Source organism: Macaca nemestrina, chromosome 4, assembly GCF_043159975.1.
Source record: "Macaca nemestrina isolate mMacNem1 chromosome 4, mMacNem.hap1, whole genome shotgun sequence".
Lineage (NCBI taxonomy): Eukaryota > Metazoa > Chordata > Mammalia > Primates > Cercopithecidae > Macaca > Macaca nemestrina.
The window spans coordinates 184,789,537-184,807,976 of NC_092128.1; the positions used below are offsets into that span (position 1 = coordinate 184,789,537).

At 51.4% G+C, this 18,440-nt stretch overlaps 1 protein-coding gene across 5 annotated transcripts in view; it reads right to left on the minus strand.

The window, feature by feature from the left end:
- LOC105472597 (PR/SET domain 15) overlaps positions 1–18,440 on the minus strand; it is a 77,107-nt gene that overhangs the window by 48,047 nt on the left and 10,620 nt on the right. For 4 of the 5 annotated variants that reach the window (XM_011725984.2, XM_011725982.2, XM_024790028.2 and 1 more), the window contains exons 2-5: positions 8,227–8,272; positions 7,481–7,574; positions 5,274–5,427; positions 2,960–3,212 (exon numbers count right to left, since the gene is read on the minus strand). In XM_011725984.2, the coding sequence (XP_011724286.2) occupies positions 2,960–3,212; positions 5,274–5,427; positions 7,481–7,574; positions 8,227–8,263 (538 nt within the window). In that variant the 5' untranslated portion in view covers positions 8,264–8,272. Of the gene's footprint in view, positions 1–2,959; positions 3,213–5,273; positions 5,428–7,480; positions 7,575–8,226; positions 8,273–13,209; positions 13,354–18,440 lie in introns of those variants that run through there. The other variant, XM_011725983.3, reaches the window with a different exon arrangement.

Below are 18,440 nucleotides of genomic sequence, written 5' to 3' on the forward strand. Positions count from 1 at the left end.
TCAAGCGCCAAGCCAGAGCTCAACAGGGGCTCTCTAGGGAAGGGAAGGAGGAACCCAACCGACCAGTGAGTGGACAGGAATCATGATGTTCACTACCTCTCTAGAAATAACTGCTTGCCATTTGTCCCCAAACACAAGCGACCATTCTAAAAAGCATTTCTGAAATCTAAGAGTAACTGAGTTGTTTGTTTATTTCCCCAATTATAAACCCTGTTGAGGTTTAAGCTATGCTTAAGTGACCAATGCTCCCATTTACGCAGACTGTCCTGGTCGAATTATGACAAGTGTCCTTTCATTCTGAGAAGTTTTAGGGAGGAATCGGAATTACCCTAGGAACTCTGGAATCAGGAGGCGACTCTGTTGAACACCACAGTCCCAGGCTGACTCCACTTAAATCTACTGTTTCAAACTCAGCTCCAGATTAAAGGGTCTCCAGCAGGTAAAATGAATACAAAACACCTGTAGCTCCAATAAGGGGTGGCAACTTTTGCTCTGACCTTAGCCTTGAGAGTGGTGAGGGCATCCCCCAGGATATAAGCTGATAAGCGGGTAAATGGCCAAGGACAGCATCTCAGAACCCAAACCCCAGCATGGCTGCAGTCTGGGCTGGCCATGGGCACACATGCTGCCAGCTGCCTAGGCCTTCAGGAATTCCAGACACAAGCAGCTCAGGTCCCGAAGATCACAGTCACTTGGGTCTGCTCAGAGAGCCCAGCCTCGCAGGACTTGGAAATGGCCCCTGACCCAGCGGGCACCACCACGGGGGCCTTTCTCGCACGGGGCCAGGCCAGGCCAGGTACCTGGTTTTGGCAAAGCCACGAGGGTGGGGCTAGGAGCCGCTGGGTAAAGGGCAGTGGGTTTCTCCAAGTTCTTTTTGTCCTTTTCATTCTTAAAGAACTCCCCACAAAGCCACAGTCTTTCTCCGTGAAGGGTGCAAAGTCTTTACCAACCTGGCCGAAGAGGACGCTGCCACCACTGCAGGCCCTAGAAGGAGCCGCCCCACCTGGCTCCTTGCCGACACTCCCCGGCAGCATCCCCAGCGGCCCCTCTCCACCCAGCCCTCACATGGCCCATAGTGGGTTCAATAGTGGCTCCCCAAAATTCACATCCACCCACCACCTTTGGGAGAGGATCTGTGCAGATGCCATCAAGTTAAGGTGAGAATGTAATGGACTGGGGAGGCCTGAATCCACTGACAGGTGGCCTTATGAAGAGAGGACACAGAGACATGGGGGAAAAGACAGGCAGAGACCGGAGTGACACAGCCACAAGCCAAGGGATGCAAAAGGCCGCTGTGCCGGCCACCACCAGAGGTTGGGGAGAGTCCCGGGACAGATTCTCCCTCAGAGTGCCCAGAAGGAACCAGCCCTGCTGACACCCTGACCATGGACGTCTGGCCTCCAGCACTGTGAGAGGCACATTTCTGACGTGAAGCCACTGGGCTGCTGGTGTTTTATGAGGACAGCACAGCGCTGGGACACTCCCACACAGCCTGTCGCAGACCTGGGATTAGGGACAACCAGGGGCATTTTACAAAGCCTCAAACATACTGACAAACAGGACAGACCAGAACCTTCCAAATATGTTAAGAATCTTACGCTACCGAGCTACTAACATTTTGGATTACACTGCATTTATAAAACAAGGAAACAATGCTCATATGAGAATCAGGTCATTTGGTTTGGGGGGGATCAGGCGAGTCAATATCTATTTCTCCCCCTTGAGCAAATAATCTTCATGCCAACAATAAATAACATTTGCTCCGCTGGATAGTGCCAGCTTCAGCCGTATGAAATTGCTGTTTTGCAGGTCAAAAGGAATTTCATAGAGTTTCTTCAGGTTTCATGAGGAGGATCTCTGTCAAAACACCCGCAACATGGATGAGAAAGATTTAAAGTTCAACAGCCCTGCTTGATGGGCAAAGTGATGCCCCGACCCCGGCTTAGCAGGACAGGCACTGTGATCTGCTTTTCCAGCAGGAATGCTAGATATGGGCAGATCACACCCATAACCTTCACTAGGGCTTTCTTTGAACATGCAGGCACACACACACAGGTACGCACAGGTGCGCGCGCACACACACACACAGGTATGCACATGCGTGCGCGCGCGCACACACACACACACAGGTATGCACATGCGTGCGTGCGCGCACACACACACAGGTACGCACATGCGCACGCGCACACACACACACACAGACACTCCCCCCAACTCTGGGAGGCGGCCATTGCACGGTGAACAGCAACACTGGAGCCAGGTGCTAGGGACCAATCCTGATTTCTTCATCTACTCTACTGTGACCTGGGGTCAGTTCCTAAACCTCTCTGTGCTATTTCCTCTGGCTAAAGACAGGGCTAGTACCCCAGCCTCATAGGATTAGGAGGATGAGTCACTGGACATAGCCCCAGGGGCAGAGCTAAGCAGTCATGCACCACGTAACAAGGTTTCAGTCAATGACAGTGGTCCCATGAGATTCTAATACAGTATTTTTCCTCTATTACCTCGTCTATGTTTACATAAACAAATACCATGCATCACAGTTGCCCACAGCATGCAGTACAGTCACATGTTGGACAGGCTGGTAGCTAGGACAACAGGTTACACGGCACAGCCTGGGTGGCTAGCAGGCCATGCCATCAAGGTGCGCGAGAGTGCACTCTACAACGCGCCAAAGACAATGCCATCGCCCCAGGATACATTTCTGAGAACGTATCTCTGTTGTTAAACACTGCCTCACTGTGTTAGCTTGTGTTACATCCACGTGCCCAAACTGACCAAGGATGTTTGACAAGCAGAAAGACAGACCCGACTCTCCACCCCTCCACTCTCCACATCCCAGCAGCTGGCCCAGCACAACCCATCTCATCAGTGTGGGGTCAGCACAGAGCCAAGGGGCCATAACCCCTCCGGCGAGGCATGAGGGAAGGTGGGCTCTGGATCAGGGGCCGCCACGTACCATGGGCGCCAGAGCCGGCCTGCTTCAGCATGGGCTTGTCCATCTTCTTGGCATAGAAGGCCGCGTACCACACGCGCAGCTCGGTGCCCGGGGGGATGTCTCTGGAGGTGGTGAAGTACACGTCGCTGCCGTGCTGGTAAGCCGTCAGGTTCTGGTGCTCAGCCTCCGCCGCCGGCCGCACCAGCATCATCCAGTTGCAGTCATCCTCATTGGAGGTGTCGAAGCACACGGGGTGCCCGTCCTTCTGGAACACCTGAGGGTGAGTCAGCCCGCGGAGAAGCCAGGAAAATGGCTGATTACCCATCTGCGTGTCAGCGTGTCGGGGGCGGGTGCTGAGGAACCCATCTAGACAGTGCCACCTCAGAGGCCATAAGTGCTCCAGTATGGGATGCTGAGGTGTTTACAATGGTGAGGAGGGTCACAGGTAGACCATGTGGTTTGGATGGGTCAAGTTAGTCACAGGCAAAAGGAAGCAGCAGACACAGCCTATGTGTCATCATACATCACACAGCAGTCTATGTGTCATCTGGATACCTGAGTGTTACTCGCGGCCCAGGTGCGGAACTCAAGTTCAAATCAGGTTCTAGTGGGTCTGGGGATATTGAAGTTCTAGTCCTGGTCCAGGTCGGCTTTGGGCTATCTGAGCTCCACTCCTAGTCCACGTGTCATAGGGACACCTAGGCTCTCCAGATGGCCCAGTGGGAACTGGGACACAGTTCTACTCCCAGCTCCACCACAGGATGCTGGGTTCCTCCGGCTGGCTACCTCCCTGTCTATCAAACAACACCATTGCTTTATGGATTAAATGCAGGCAGGAAGCAGGGAGAAAAACTTACATATTTTGAAGTTCAAATCAACCACACGACTATAGGAGGGTTTTGTTCCTTATTTTCTGATGCCATGATCTGAGCTCTTCCTCCCTGCAGGAAGACAGCTCTCCCCTCTCCTGAGCTTTTCCTAGAGAGGCCTCTCTAAGGACGGAGCCCTTGGAAGTGAGAGGCGAGGGTGGGGGACCACCAGGTACCTAATGACCACCAGTTGCTGAGGAAGGCATGCTCCCAGCTGGTGGCACCATCCCTCTGGTGGGCACAGTCCAGCTGAACGCTGGTGCGTGCACTGAGAACAACCCGCTACGAGGCGATGACCTGCAAAATCGCGTAGCTGAAAGACCACCAAAATGGGCACAAAAGGCTTCTTTTATTAAGGGGGCCTCACCCCCAACCGTGCACCCACTGCATACATTGACTGGATGGGTGCTGCAAAGGACAGGCAGGTAGCCAACGGCCTTTCAGAGGCTGTACTGGGTATTGTTACATATTTCTTCAACTTAAAACAGCCTTTTCTTTCCTTCTTTCCTTCCTTCCTTTCCTTCCTTCCCTCCCTCCCTTCCCTTCCTTCCCTCCCTGCCCTCCCTTCCTTTCTTCCTTCCTTCCGTCTCTTTTTGTAAACAACTCAAGTGCCTTTCCTTTTTTCCCCTTTTTGCTGCAATCTGCCTTATAAGCTCAGGTTTTCAAAGGGCTTCCAAAAACCCAAGCTTGTCCACTTCATCTGCCTGTCCTAAAACAAGCGGATCCCTTTCAAGGGTCTCTAAGAAAAGTTTGCTAACTAACAACCCATTCCTCATTTGTTTATTTCACAGATATTTCTGAAGCCTAGCTGGCTTGGGGTACTATCGTACCCCTGAGGGCAGACATGGGAACAGTCAAAAACTCGCCTCGCCTGGCCTCATAGGCCTTCCAGAGGGCTCATTTTTTTACGTATGCTAAAGCCTGCCTTGCGATATACATACATTTTAGTTTTCTCGAGTTCACGTCAAAGTAGAGAACCACTGTCTTCTCTCAGTCTGATGTGCTTTTTAGAGCTACCAAACTTCGTACTGTTGCCCAAGGTCTCATCACTGCCTAAACAAACACCTTCCCTTTGAAAGGGCTTTGCAAACCACCATACGCTCTGCACAGGTATGAAAAGAACTGGAGTGATGGACCCCTGCAAGACACTGCCTTGTAAAGCCTGCAACAGCAACGGAGGTCGTTTAAGACAGCTGGAGTCAGCATTTGGCGTTTCTCCTGCGTATGTTTTAAATACACTCTTTAATGTTCTGCAAAACTGAAAATTACAAAATACCAACTTAATATTGATGCTCTCGCAATGTAAAAAGAAACGTTTCCTTGGAAATTAAGCAGACCTACAATGTTTAGAGCTATTTTCAAGGAATTGACAAATCATGGAAACTCGGTGGTTCACTCCCCATTCCCACATAGGAACGCCAGAAAAATACCCGGTTCCTGAGCTCCTGTTTGGCAACAGCCTTTACCTTCAGGGGAAACGCGGACTCCTTTTCCCATTTGGCGACCCTCCTGGACTCAAAGGGACCGAACTGTGTCCGCTTGACAAGCTGAGTGATGGCAAACACTCCCTCGGCTCCGTCTTCCAGTCGTCTGATCTCCAAGTTGGGAGGAAGGGATGACCTGGAAATGGAATAAAACAAGACTCAAAAGAGAGCACGCACACCTGGGGACCGACTCGTTAAGATAACCTAAAAGCTCGCCCTCACTGACCGCCAGGGGTCTTCTGAAATAAAATTCTCCAGGTGATAAAATAGAAGCCTCCTGGTGGCTCACACCTGTAATCTCAGCACGCACTTTGGAAGGCCGAGGTGGGAAGACTGAATGAGCCCAGGAGTTTGAGACCAGCCTGGGCAACATGGTGAAACGCTGTCTCTACAAAAAATACAAAAAATTAGCTGGGCATGGTGGCGTGTGCCTGTAGTCCCAGCTACTTAGGAGGCTAAGGCAGGATGGCTTGAGCCCGGGAGTTCAAGACTGCAGTGAGCCGAGATTGTGCCACTGCACTGTAGCTTGGGTGACAGCACAGGACCCTGTCTCAAAGAAAAAGAAAACAGAAGCCTTCCTAATAGGTGCTGAATGAAGACTGAGGCTGAGGTTGTGATGATGCCCTCGGGCTGTGGCAATCTAGCCATAATCTTGTGGCCTTAGCTACACGAGGCCGACCACAAGGCCCTCCTGAGATTCACCCAGAGCACACCATGGCAGGGCTGTTTACTGAAGGATGGATTTCACTCCCCGTGGGAAAGACAGTGACAACAGGTGCATCTCTGGTGGGGCTGCTATGGGACAGGAAAGGGTCAGACTGGCGTGGGGACCAGCGATGGAGGGGGGATCACAGGGAACTTGCTGCTGAGGAGCCGTAGGAACAGCACCCCGAGAGAGACGCAAGGGCCATGGGTGTCCCAAAGAGAAGGAGTTTCCAGCCAAGTGGAGCAGGCCAGTTTTACTGAGGATGTGATCTCTTTAACTGAAGTAGAAGAATGTCAAGGACAGGGTGTGGGGAGGAAGGCATAGGAGCCAGGACGAGCCCATGACACGTCCAGAACAGAGGCGGACATGGGGTATCCAGCACACAGGCCCCTCAGACAGAGGCAGACGTGGGGTCCCCAGAGCATAGACTCCTCCGACAGAGGTGGACATGGGGTCCCCAGAACACAGGTCCCTCCGACAGAGGCGGACATGGTGTCCCCAGAGCACAGACCTCTCAGGGCGGGCAGGAGGCCGCTGAGACGAGGAGCCAGCCCAGAGGGTCCAACTGCAGGACCAAGGGTTTCAGCTGAATTTTCATGGGCAACAGGCAGCCCCTGAGGGTTCTGGGGAAGAGGGGGGTTGATGGGAAGAGGGGGATTGATCCGCTCTCTACTTTAGGCTGAAACATTAATCTCTTTGTTTTGAATCACACTAAGAAGAAAACAAATGAACGGTGTTGTGAGGCAGTGGGGAGGCTCCTGGAAACAGTCTTGGAAAGACAGTGACCATCTGTGCAGCAGCAGCACATGCCAGGTACCGTCACCCACAACACCACAGCCACCCCACAGGAACCGCCATCCTCTCCCCTTTACAGAGGCCACCGAGGTCTGGAGAGGAGTGCCTTGCCCAAGCTCACCTGCCCGGGGCCACCAGGTGGCACAGCCTTCCCCAAGTGAGGGTGGAACGGCAGGGCAGCTGCTGCCCACCGAGCTGCCTCACCAGGCCTGCAGGGGCTGCCTCCGGAAGCTGCTGTGGGTCAGCCCCATCCTGTCCTCATGACCCCCATCCCCTGCCCCGCCTGCGTGTGCATGTGTCCGCTGGCAGGCCAAGACCTGGAATGCAGAGAAGCCAACGAGCAGACCTCCAGCTTGGCCACTGGTGTTCAGCACATCAACCACCTTGGCCAGTCCATTCTTCTGCAGCCTCCACAATGTGTCAGGAACAGCTGGGCTCCAGCTAAGAACCCTGGAGTGGATCAAAGAAACTCACTCTGGAGCTTCGAAGTGCGTGTTTTGGCGCATCCCGGCAGCAAGGCTGCTCAGCTCACAGAGGGAAGGGAATCGCTGGCACTCACTCAGAGTGCCTCTGTTCTCCCTCGGGCTCCTTCCTCCCCGTCTGCAGACACGAAGACTGCTAGGCTCCTGCCGCAGCTGGCATATGGACAGGCCCGGGACCGTGAAAGCAGCTCACGGCGGTCACTCACCTTGCCCTGCTTAACACAAAGGAGTCTTTGACCATGACCACTGGGCCTAGCTCGGGACATTCGGAGTCGTGGTACTGGCTGCAGTCTTCACACCCTGCAAGCAGACATCCGAGCATTAGAGCACCCAGGGAAGGAGACACGCAAAGAACACAAACCTGGGAAATGGGGACTCTGGCCCCATGAGGGTGACCCAGAGTCATGAGACACATGCATCCGACACTACAAAGACAAGCAAGGGAGGGTGCATCGGATGGCACGAGGCCTGTGTCCCGAAGGCCTCCATCAGTGCTCACGCACACATGAGGAGTGCAAAGGCAGGACACGCCTCCAGGGAAAGCGCCAGCTCCGCCGCACACCTGAAATCAAGCACGGTCACCTCCACGGTGACGAAGACCAAGACCCTCCCCAAAGAATGAGCATAAATGAAAATGGCCAATGTTAGCGGGTTCATGATAACTCTAACACACTTCCCTCCTGCCTAGTCCTGGATTACTTTTCTGGACCAAGTGCTACCCGCTGCAAAGTGCCCTCGGCCAGGAGTTCTGAGAAAGGTGATCCTATTAAAACCACACCCCTGTAAGTGCACTGCTTAGGAAATAAATGGTTCGTGGGGAAAATTTAAATACACAACTTTTCTATATTATAAAAACCAAATGTGGACATGGCTTTGCCTAGACAGCAAACGCCATGCCCATCTGTGTTCTATGACATAGGGCTGGTCTCAGACAGGTCCCCGGGCCACTTACAGATGAACATGATCTCTTCGCTCCCATCTTCAGCCATCTCTGACACCTGTCAGGATACAAGAGAGCCTCATTACCAAATACCAAAATACTCTTACCAAATACTTTTTTTTTTTTTTTTTTTTTTTTTTGAGATTGAGCTCCCTCTGTTGCCCAGGCTGGAGTACAGTGGCACAATCTTGGCTCACTGCAACCTCTGCCTCCCAGGTCCAAGTGATTGTCCTGCCTCAGCCTCCTGAGTAGCTGGGACTACAAGTATGAGTCTCGGCTAATTTTTGTATTTTTAGTAGAGACAGGGTTTCACCATGTTGGCCAGGCTGTTCTCAATCTCTTGACCTTGTGATCCACCTGCCTCGGCCTCCCAAAGTGCTGGGATTACAGGTGTGAACCACTGCGCCTGGCCTCTTAACAAAATAATGTTTAAAGACAATTCCTACTAAGGGCCTCCTCCAGCCAGTATAGGGACATTACGTGGTGCTCTAAAGAGAGCACACAGTGGGGTCTCCTCTTATTGTGGGATGGGGCTGGGGTCCCTGAAACACCTTCTCACCTCAAATAATGTTATTTTTAATAAAAGCAATGGATTTGAACAGTCTCGTGAACTCAGATTTTCATCTTTTCATATTAGCCATAAATTACCATTTTTAAAACAAATATATCACCTTTTTGTGGTGACAGGGTCTTGCTCTGTCACCCAGGCAGGAGTGTAGTGGCGAGATCACAGCTCACTGCAGCCTCTACCTGCTGGGCTCAAGCAATCCTCCTACCTCAGCCTCCCAAAGTGCTGGGATTATGGCACGAGTCATCGTGCCCACCTATATCACCATTTTTAAAAAGCCAGTTGTCACTTTTGTTCCCCTCACTCACTGGGCCGTGAATTCCTCAAGGTCGGGTATGTCTAATGCAACGTTTTTTCTACAGTTCCTAACCTATGGCTGGTGCCCCATAAACACTTGTTTCTCTGGGGACTAAATAAATGCGTGATGTTGTAGAGGACTCTCGTGCTCCCACATAAGCTGTTATCAGATCCAATAATTCTATTCCCTATCCATCCTTGAGGTTCACCTCCATAAACACTTGCATAGTGGGTAGATGAGCACAAACTGACACCCACACACACATATATTTACAGGGTGATCTAGACATTGTTCACTCCTGGGCTGTAAAATGGAAATAAAAACACCCACCTCATGCAATTTGGGAGGAGCATAAAGCGAGATACACACAGTATGTGCTACCGAATAATCATTCCTCCTCTGCCCACCCCCATTCCCAACTGTGCCCATTGGCACGTCCTTCCTGCATCCTGCTTCTCTGATGCCCGCTGCTGGTGGTTTAGGAAAGCGTGCATATGCTGGCACTTCTTGAATGCTGATTCCACATGCCCTCCACCCCACTCATCCCCAGCAGCTTGAAGGGTGAAAAGCAGACCATGCAAAACCCATATGGAAACACAGTCACTGAACATGCGTGTTTGAGAGCAGTGTGGGGTTGAAAACTTCAAGTTAGGAGAGTGAATTAGCTACGAGGAAGTGAGGCAGAGGAGAGAGAGTTCCAATTTGCCCTTAAAATGCCAGAAATAACCAGGGGGGTGAAATTTTCTCCCAGAACAGCACTGTATCTTCTTTTCCTGGGAACACACATTCATGTTCAAAGGTATCTCACGCGGCTCCAGCAAGTCTGACTCAGTTTCACAGCCGCATTTGGCCTCGCCTGCCCCAGTTCCTGGGCACCTCGGCGCAAATAGGGACCAGTCTGGGATGGGGGCTCAGCTGGGCAGTGAACAGGAGATGAACAGGGGCAAAGGGCAGAAGAAACCCAGGCTGGGGTGTGTAGGGGCATGCTTTCATGAGTTGCTGCTGTGCTGCTGGAGGTGTAGGACCTGTGCGCCCCCTGCAGGAACTCACGCCACTCACGGTCAGAAGCTTGGGCAATGGGAACGATAGGCCTTAAGAGGCTCCCCACACTGTGGTTAGATCACCGCAGAATACAGAGTCCCAACAAAGGTATTGGAATCGGAGTGGGAGGATGGCAGGAAGTCGTCCTGGCCTTGCTTACTTGGGAACCTGCACAAATCCCCTGAGGCCTGGCGTGGCCGCCTCTCCCCGGGGCAGACCTTGCCTCTGGCCTCCACCTCTCACAGACTGCCCACCCCCCAGGTGTCCCCAAAGAAGAGCTCCTCTGAGCAGAGCTGCTGGGAAAGGAAACCCAGAAGGAGGCGAGGGAAGCAGGAGAGCAGGGTTTTAGCCTCCTGTGCTACACTCTGATTCTATGTAAATGTCTTGAGTCCTGGCAGTAAGGGTCCTGATTAGCAGCATCTGGTCCCCATCACATGGCCTCTCTAAAACGGCTCCTCTGGGCCCAGGATCAGAGACCACAGCCACCCTGGGCTGCAGATCAGGCCTGAGTAATGGAGCATCTTCAAAGTCTTTGCTGTCTTAGCAAAAATCTCTTTAACACTCAGAAAGTGCCTTTGTAGAAGGGGAAGTGTGGTCTCCAGACCGCTAAGGCACACAAGACATCCCAGAACAAGGCACACAGGAAGTACTGTTTCAGGGAAAAGGAGAGGAAAAAAGAACTAGAAGTTTGAGATCCCAGGCAAGCGCGTGGCTCACGTCTGTAATCCCAGCACTCTGAGAGACGAAGATGGGCGGATCACCTCAGGTCAGGAGTTCGAGACCAGCCTGGCCAACATGGTGAACCCCATTTCTACTAAAAATACAAAAACTAGGCTGGGCGTGGTGGCTCATGCCTGTAATCCCAGCACTTTGGGAGGCCAAGGCAGGCGCATCACAAGGTCAGGAGATCGACACCGTCCTGGCCAACATGGGGAAACCCCGTCTCCACTTAAAAAGAAAAAAATTAGCCAGGTGTGGTGGTGGACGCCTGTAGTCCCAGCTACTCAGGAAGCTGAGGCAGGAGAATGGCGTGAATCCGGGAGGTGGAGCTTGCAGTGAGCTGAGATTGCGCCACTGCACTCCAGCCTGGGTGACAGAGCAAGACTCCATCTCAAAAAAAAAAAAAAAAAAAAGAAAAGAAACTAGTCAGGCACAGAGGTGCATGCCTGTAATCCCAGCTACTCGGGAGGCTGAGGCAGGAGAATCGCTTGAACCCAGGAGGCGGAAGTTGTGGTGAGCCAAGATCGCACGCCTCTGCACTCCAGCCTGGGTGACCGAGTGAGACTCTGTCTCAAAAAAAAAAAAAAAAAAAAAAAAAAAAAGGCCGGAAGCAGTGGCTCACGCCTGTAATCCCAGCACTTTGGGAGGCCAAGGTGAGTGGATCACAAGGTCAGGAGATCGAGACCATCCTGGCTAACATGGTGAAACCCCATCTCTACTAAAAAAATACAAAAAAAATTAGCCAGGCGTGGTGGCGGGCGCCTGTAGTCCCAGCTACTTGGGAGGCTGAGGCAGGAGAATGGCATGAATCCGGGAGGCGGAGCTTGCAGTGAGTCGAGATCGTGCCACTGCACTCCAGCCAGGGCGACACAGCAAGACTCTCAAAAAAAAAAAAAAAAGTTCAAGATCCCCCTATCTCAACAAACAATCCTGGGAAGACTTACCTTACATCAGTGATTTCAAAATGTGGTCTCTGAACCAAGAACCAGCAGTGCCAGCATTGCTTGGGAACGTCTCAGAAATGCACATCCTTGCCTCCCACCCCCAGACCTGCTGAATCAGACTTGGCAGAGGGCCCTGCATTCTGCTTGCAAAGCCCTCCAGGTGGTTCGGATGCAGCTCAAGTCTGAGAACCACCGCTTTGCCTGAAAATCTCTTCAAAATTTCTATGACTACTACTACAAAAACTAACTAAACATGACCGCCATCCCAAGAAGACCACAGTAATAATATCAGGAAACCAGGAAACCACACTTATCACAAATGTCAATGAAGCTCAGACCAGGACCATCTGCATCTAACCTGGTGGTAAATGGGAAATGAGGGGTGACTTCAGACAAATGTTCCTTATACGGAACGCTCAGTGAAGAAAACTGTTAAAAACAACTTTGAAAAAGAAGCCTAAAGTGACAGACTCAGTGTCCCTGACTTCAAACTTCATTATCAAGCTACCGTCAAAAAACTCTGATACCGGTGAGAAGGTGAACAGACATCAATGGAACAAAACAGACAACCCAGAAACAGACCTAAACAAACACGCCCAAAGCTTTTTTTTTTTTTTGAGACGGAGTCTTGCTCTGTCGCCCAGGCTGGAGTGCAGTGGCGCGATCTCAGCTCACTGCAACTTCCGCCTCCCCGTTCAAGCGATTCTCTTGCCTCGGCCTCCCGAGTCGCTGGGATTACAGGCATGTGCTACCACGCCCAGCTAACTGTTATATTTTTAGTAGCGACAGGGTTTCACCATGTTGGTCAGGAGGGCCTCAATCTCTTGACCTCGTGATCTGCCCACCTCAGCCTCCCAAAGTGCTGGGATTACAGGTGTGAGCCACCGTGCCCGGCCTGCATTTTTTTTTACAAAGACAAAAGCGGATTGGATTTTAAAGTCCAACTGAGGAAGGGCAACCATTTCAGCAGATGGTGCTGGAACAACTGGGCATCCACAGAGAAAAAAATGAACTATAACCTCATATCTTATTAGAAAATTAACTCAAAATGGATCAGTCTTAAAACATAAAATATTAAATAATAGAACTTAGAAAAACAGAGAAAATCTTTGGGCTCTAGAGCAAGCCACAGTTTTTAGACTTGTCACCAAAAACACAATCTATAAAAGGAAAACCATTTGCATCTTCATTCAGACGGCAACAGTCAACCCAAAAACCACCATGTCAAAAGTAAACATCTGGACTCTCCTGACAGTCTCTCTGCCCCCACCTCCTGCATCTTAGGTCGCGGTCGTCAGAGAGACCTGGAACTGCTGTGACCTCTCCAGCCTCCCTCTCACACCTGCCCATCACACCAACTACCTACAGCCCCCATTACTACCTCCCTTTACTACCTCCCTTAGCCACACCCCACTTTCTCCCACCTGTAAGGCTGCAAGGGTCTCCAGATAACTCTTCCTCCTCTGCCTGGGCCGCCAACCCATTTTCCACACTGCAGAGCGGTTCTTCTAGAACAAAAATCCAATCACATCGCTTGCCAGCCTGAAGCTTCATCGGCTTCCCACTGTCCCAGGAAGAAACCCCGAACTCCTACACACAACCAGCCACTGCCTTTCTCTGCAGCCTCCTCACCCCACCCCCACCGTCTCTAGCCACACTTCCCAGAACGCCAAGCCACTGCCCTCGGTAGCCTTCTCACCCTACCCAACCCCACCCTCTCCAGCCACACTTCCCAGAACGCCAAGCTGGGTCCTGCCTCTGGGCCTTTGCACATGCTCGCCCCCATGGTTGGACCTCTCCCCAGCCCCCTGCCATGCCTGCTCACTCCTCAGTCCCCACTCCCCACTCCCCAGCTCACTCCTCACTCCCCAGCCCTCTCTGCAATGCCTGCTCACTCCTCAGTCCCCAACCCCCACTCCCCTGCTCACTCCTCACTCCCCTGCTCACTCCTCACTCCCCAGCCCTCTCTGCAATGCCTGCTCACTCCTCAGTCCCCACCCCCCACTCCCCTGCTCACTCCTCACTCCCCAGCCCTCTCTGCAATGCCTGCTCACTCCTCAGTCCCCACCCCCCACTCCCCTGCTCACTCCTCACTCCCCTGCTCACTCCTCACTCCCCAGCCCTCTCTGCAATGCCTGCTCACTCCTCAGTCCCCACTCCCCTGCTCACTCCTCACTCCCCAGCCCTCTCTGCAATGCCTGCTCACTCCTCAGTCCCCACCCCCCACTCCCCTGCTCACTCCTCACTCCCCTGCTCACTCCTCACTCCCCAGCCCTCTCTGCAATGCCTGCTCACTCCTCAGTCTTAGCTTAACTTCATTTCTTCGGGGAGGGTCTCCCTGATCCACCTGTCCAAAGTGTGGCATGTTTTCCAAAAGTGCTCTGTGATTTCCTTCACAGCACTGTCACCCGTGTGGCCATGCCTGTGTGTAACTGATCTCATGTCTCTCTCCCACCACACTTCAAGGGCCAAGAGGGCAAGACTTGTAGCAGCCTTGTACAGCAGAATATACTTGGACCCTCCTCGGCACCGGCACATGGGACAGGCTGATGTCTGGTAAGAGAATCGGCCACTTCCTGGTACACCCCCTACCACACCCCAGGCTGCGGACGCGAGGTCCACCCCAGGCACAGCCACTTCCCCTCAGTCCACCACGGGGGTTCTACCATCTTTCAAGACAGAGCCCTAACCTCACCCTCCCAGACACCTTCCTCCCTTCAGTTACTCTCACCTCCTCCGTGATCCCCCCAAAAAGTTGACTCTTCCTAAACCACTATCTCAGCTTCACATAATGTCATGCACATGGTCTGTTTTTTCTACTAGATTTATTTTCTTTCATTTTACTTTGAGACAGGGTTACTCTGTCACCCAAGCTGGAGTATAATGGTCCCATCACAGCTCACTATAACCTCACACTCGTGGCCTCCTGCGATCCTCCAGCTTCAGCCTCTCAAGTAACTGGGACTACTGGCATGCACCGCTATGCCCAGCTAACTTTTTTAATTTTTTTGTAGAGATTTGGTCTCACTATGTTGGCCAGGCTGGTCTCAAAGTCCTGGCCTCAAGCAATCCTCCTGCTTCAGCCTCCCACTTCAGATTTCAGGTATCAGCCCCCACGTCTAGCCTCTATTAGATCTTTAACCATGAAAGACAGAAGCTTAAAACTGACTTTTCCTCTTACTCCCTTCGTCCAGTTCTTATGTACTTTGTATGTAGTACCCCACGTACAAGAAAGCCCTGATAAATCTTTTGACCTGACACCTTCACCTCCAGATAATTAAGAGTGGTTGGAAAGTTCCAAATGTTTTGTTTGCACAAGTTATGCCAAGAAAGTTCAAAAGTTTAGTTAGATTAGCATTAAGATCTGGAAGAGAAATTTTCCATGTTCCATATAAAAAGTGATTTTAGACTTTTATATTGTTTTTTGATATTTACAAAGCACCTGCTAGGTGCAAGGTTCCAATGCTACCACAACGACCTGTGCTTGGCCTCTGACATCCCTGGCCCACGACAGGAGGTGGCCCCGGCCTGGGGTCTTTCTCCATAGTGGCCTCCGGGGACCACCCTGGTCTGGCGTTGGCCAGGCCACTGCCTTCCCTCCACTTGACACTAAGCCTGTCTATGGGTTTCCAGGTTCACGTACTTGAAAGAAAGTTCAAATAAAGGCTGTGCTACTGAAGAAATCTTGCAAGGAAACAATGTGGTTCTTGGAATCTGCAGCCTGGCACCCACAAGAATATCTTATCAGCTCAAATAAAACGAAGTCCATTTCTTGTGCAGATATTCGAGGGACACCTGCCATGGGCAGTTGGTGTTGAAGGGCTGTTCATGTGGGGCAGCAGAACGAGCACAAAGCTTCTCCCCTTCCACACACGCCACACAACAAAGGGTGCGACCGTGGCCTGCACAGGGGACGCTAGAGAGGGCTGGTAGAGCCCAGATCTGGCTGGACCACCTGAGCTGCATCCTGATTCCTGGGGAGAAGCCAGAACACCTCCACTCCCTGGGGAGACCCTATCCACTCCCTTCTCAGTACAAAGGGGGAAAGGTCTAGAACAAGGAATCTGACCTTTCTGTTGTTACCAGATGGGTGTGCCCCGCCAGGTTCAACCACAACCTGCTCACCTGGGAGAGTAACCTCCCCAGGCAGGGCTAAGGGAGCAGGGACTCCTTTCTGTGCTGAGCTCTGAGATGTGGGGAGATGCCAGACACCCTCAGCTCAGAAAGCCCAGAAACCTCACTGACTATCTGAGTTTTGCACAGATTTTCTATTCACACACAGAGTGACCCTGCAGAAAGCAGCCACTCAGGGGCCTCTGCTGCGCCGGTAGTCAAACTCCCCGAAACTGAAAGGAGTTAAGACGCAACTCCTTTCTACTCTAGCCCTGACCTCCTCCGTTCACAATCTTCCCCAGGGCTGGGGGCAGATTTTCCTGGTTCCCCCAGGAAAAGTTTTGTGCAAAGGGTCCTGAAAGCAGTGAAAGGAAAGCAAGCTGAGCTCTACACACTACAGCAGAACAGGTGAAACAAACATGTTGAAAGGACAGAGTCTCACCATGTTGCCCAGGCTGGAGCCCAGTGGTTTTTCACAGGCGTGAACATAGCGCACTACAGCCTCAAACTCCTCGGCACAAGTGACCCTCCTGCCGCAGCCTCCGCATAGCTGGGAGTGCAGCCATTGTGCCCAGCTTGAAAAACAGTTTTGAGGATTATTTATTAATGTGACCTGCAAGGGCTGAGAAGGTTTAGAAAAAGCTACTGGTTTTGAAATATTGGGAAACGAAAGCTTCACGATTTTTTTTTTTTTTTGTGAGACGGAGTCTCACTCTGTGGCCCAGGCTGGAGTGCAGTGGCTGGATCTCAGCTCACTGCAAGCTCCGCCTCCCAGGTTTAGGCCATTCTCCTGCCTCAGCCTCCCAAGTAGCTGGGACTACAGGCGTCCGCCACCTCGCCCAGCTGGTTTTTTGTATTTTTTAGTAGAGACGGGGTTTCACCGTGTTCGCCAGGATGGTCTCAATCTCCTGACCTCGTGATCCGCCCATCTCGGCCTTCCGAAGTGCTGGGATTACAGGCTTGAGCCACCGCGCCCGGCCAGCTTCATGATTTTAAAAGACACATGTCTAGAGAAAATGTTCTCCATCTCTACAATTTTGTCATTTCGAGAATGTCACATAGGCCGGGCATGGTGGCTCAAGCTTGTAATCCCAGCAGTTTGGGAGGCCAAAGTGGGCGAAACACCTGAGGTCAGGACCAGCCTGGCCTACATGGCAAAACCCCATCTCTACTAAAAATACAAAAATTAGCCAGGTGTGGTGGTGGGAGCCTGTAATCCCAGCTACTCAGGAAGCTGAGGCAGAAGAATCACTTGAACCCGGGAGGTAGATGCTGCAGTGAGACGAGATCCACTCCAGCCTGGGCAACACCATCACAAAAAAACAAAAACAAAAACAAAAAAATGTCATATAAATGAAATCAGACAGCCTGTGACCTTTAAGATTGGCTTTTTCTAACTGAAATAATACCCTTGAGATCCTTCCAGGATGTTGCCTCAATGAAAAGCTCATTCCTTTATATTGCTGAATAATATTCCACGGTTCGAGTGCATTACTGTTTGTTCAGCAATTCACTCGCTCACGGAAGGACATTTGGGTTTTTTCCACGTGGGGCTGTCACAAATAAAGCTGTTAGGAGCAATCGTGTACAGGTTTTTTTGTACATACGTTTTCATTTCTCTGAGATAAATGCCCAGAAGTGCAATGACTGGGGCATCTGTTAGGAGGATGTTTCATTTTTTAATAAACTGACAGGCTGTTTTCCAGAGAGGCTGCAGCACTTTGCACCTCCCGCCAGCGATGCAGGAGAGATCCAGTTTCTCAGCGGCCTCCCCAGCATCTGGTGGGGTCACTACGTTTGGTGTCTCCTTGTGGTTTTAATTTGCATTTCCCTAGTGGCTAAAGACGCTGAACATCTTTTCACGTGCTTGTAGGCCACATGTATTAATATCAATAAATCTTCTTCAGTAAAAGGTCTCTTCACATCTTTTGCCCATTTTCCTTTTCCTTTTTTTTTTTTTTTTTTTTTTTTGAGATGGAGTCTCACTCTGTCACCCAGGCTGGAGTATAGCAGTGGCATGATCTCGCTCACTGAAACTTCTGCCTCCCAGGTTCAAGCAATTCTCCTGCCTCAGCCTCCAAGTACCTGGGACTACAGGTGCCCGCCACCACGCCTGGCTAATTTTTGTATTTTTAGTAGAGATGGGGTTTCACCACATTGGCCAGGCTGGTCTTGGACTCCTCACCTCGTAATCCACCTGCCTCAGCCTCCCAAAATGCTGGGATTCCAGGCATGAGCCACCGCGCCCGGCCCTTTTGCCCATTTTCTAGTTGGACTGACAGCGTTATTTTACAGTTGTGTTTGAGAGTTCCTTATCTGTATATCTAGATGCTTTGTGGCGTGTAGTTTGCAAGTATTTTCTCCCTGTCTGGGCTTGTCTTTTCATTCCTCCCACTCCCAGTTTAAGGGTCTTCTGCTGAGCAATGGTTTTTCATGTTGTTGAAGTCTAAAGGATTGACTTTCCCTTTCACAGACTACGCTTCTGGTATCACATCTAAGACTTATCTTTGCCAAGCCCAAGGTTCCAAAGACTTTCTCCTGT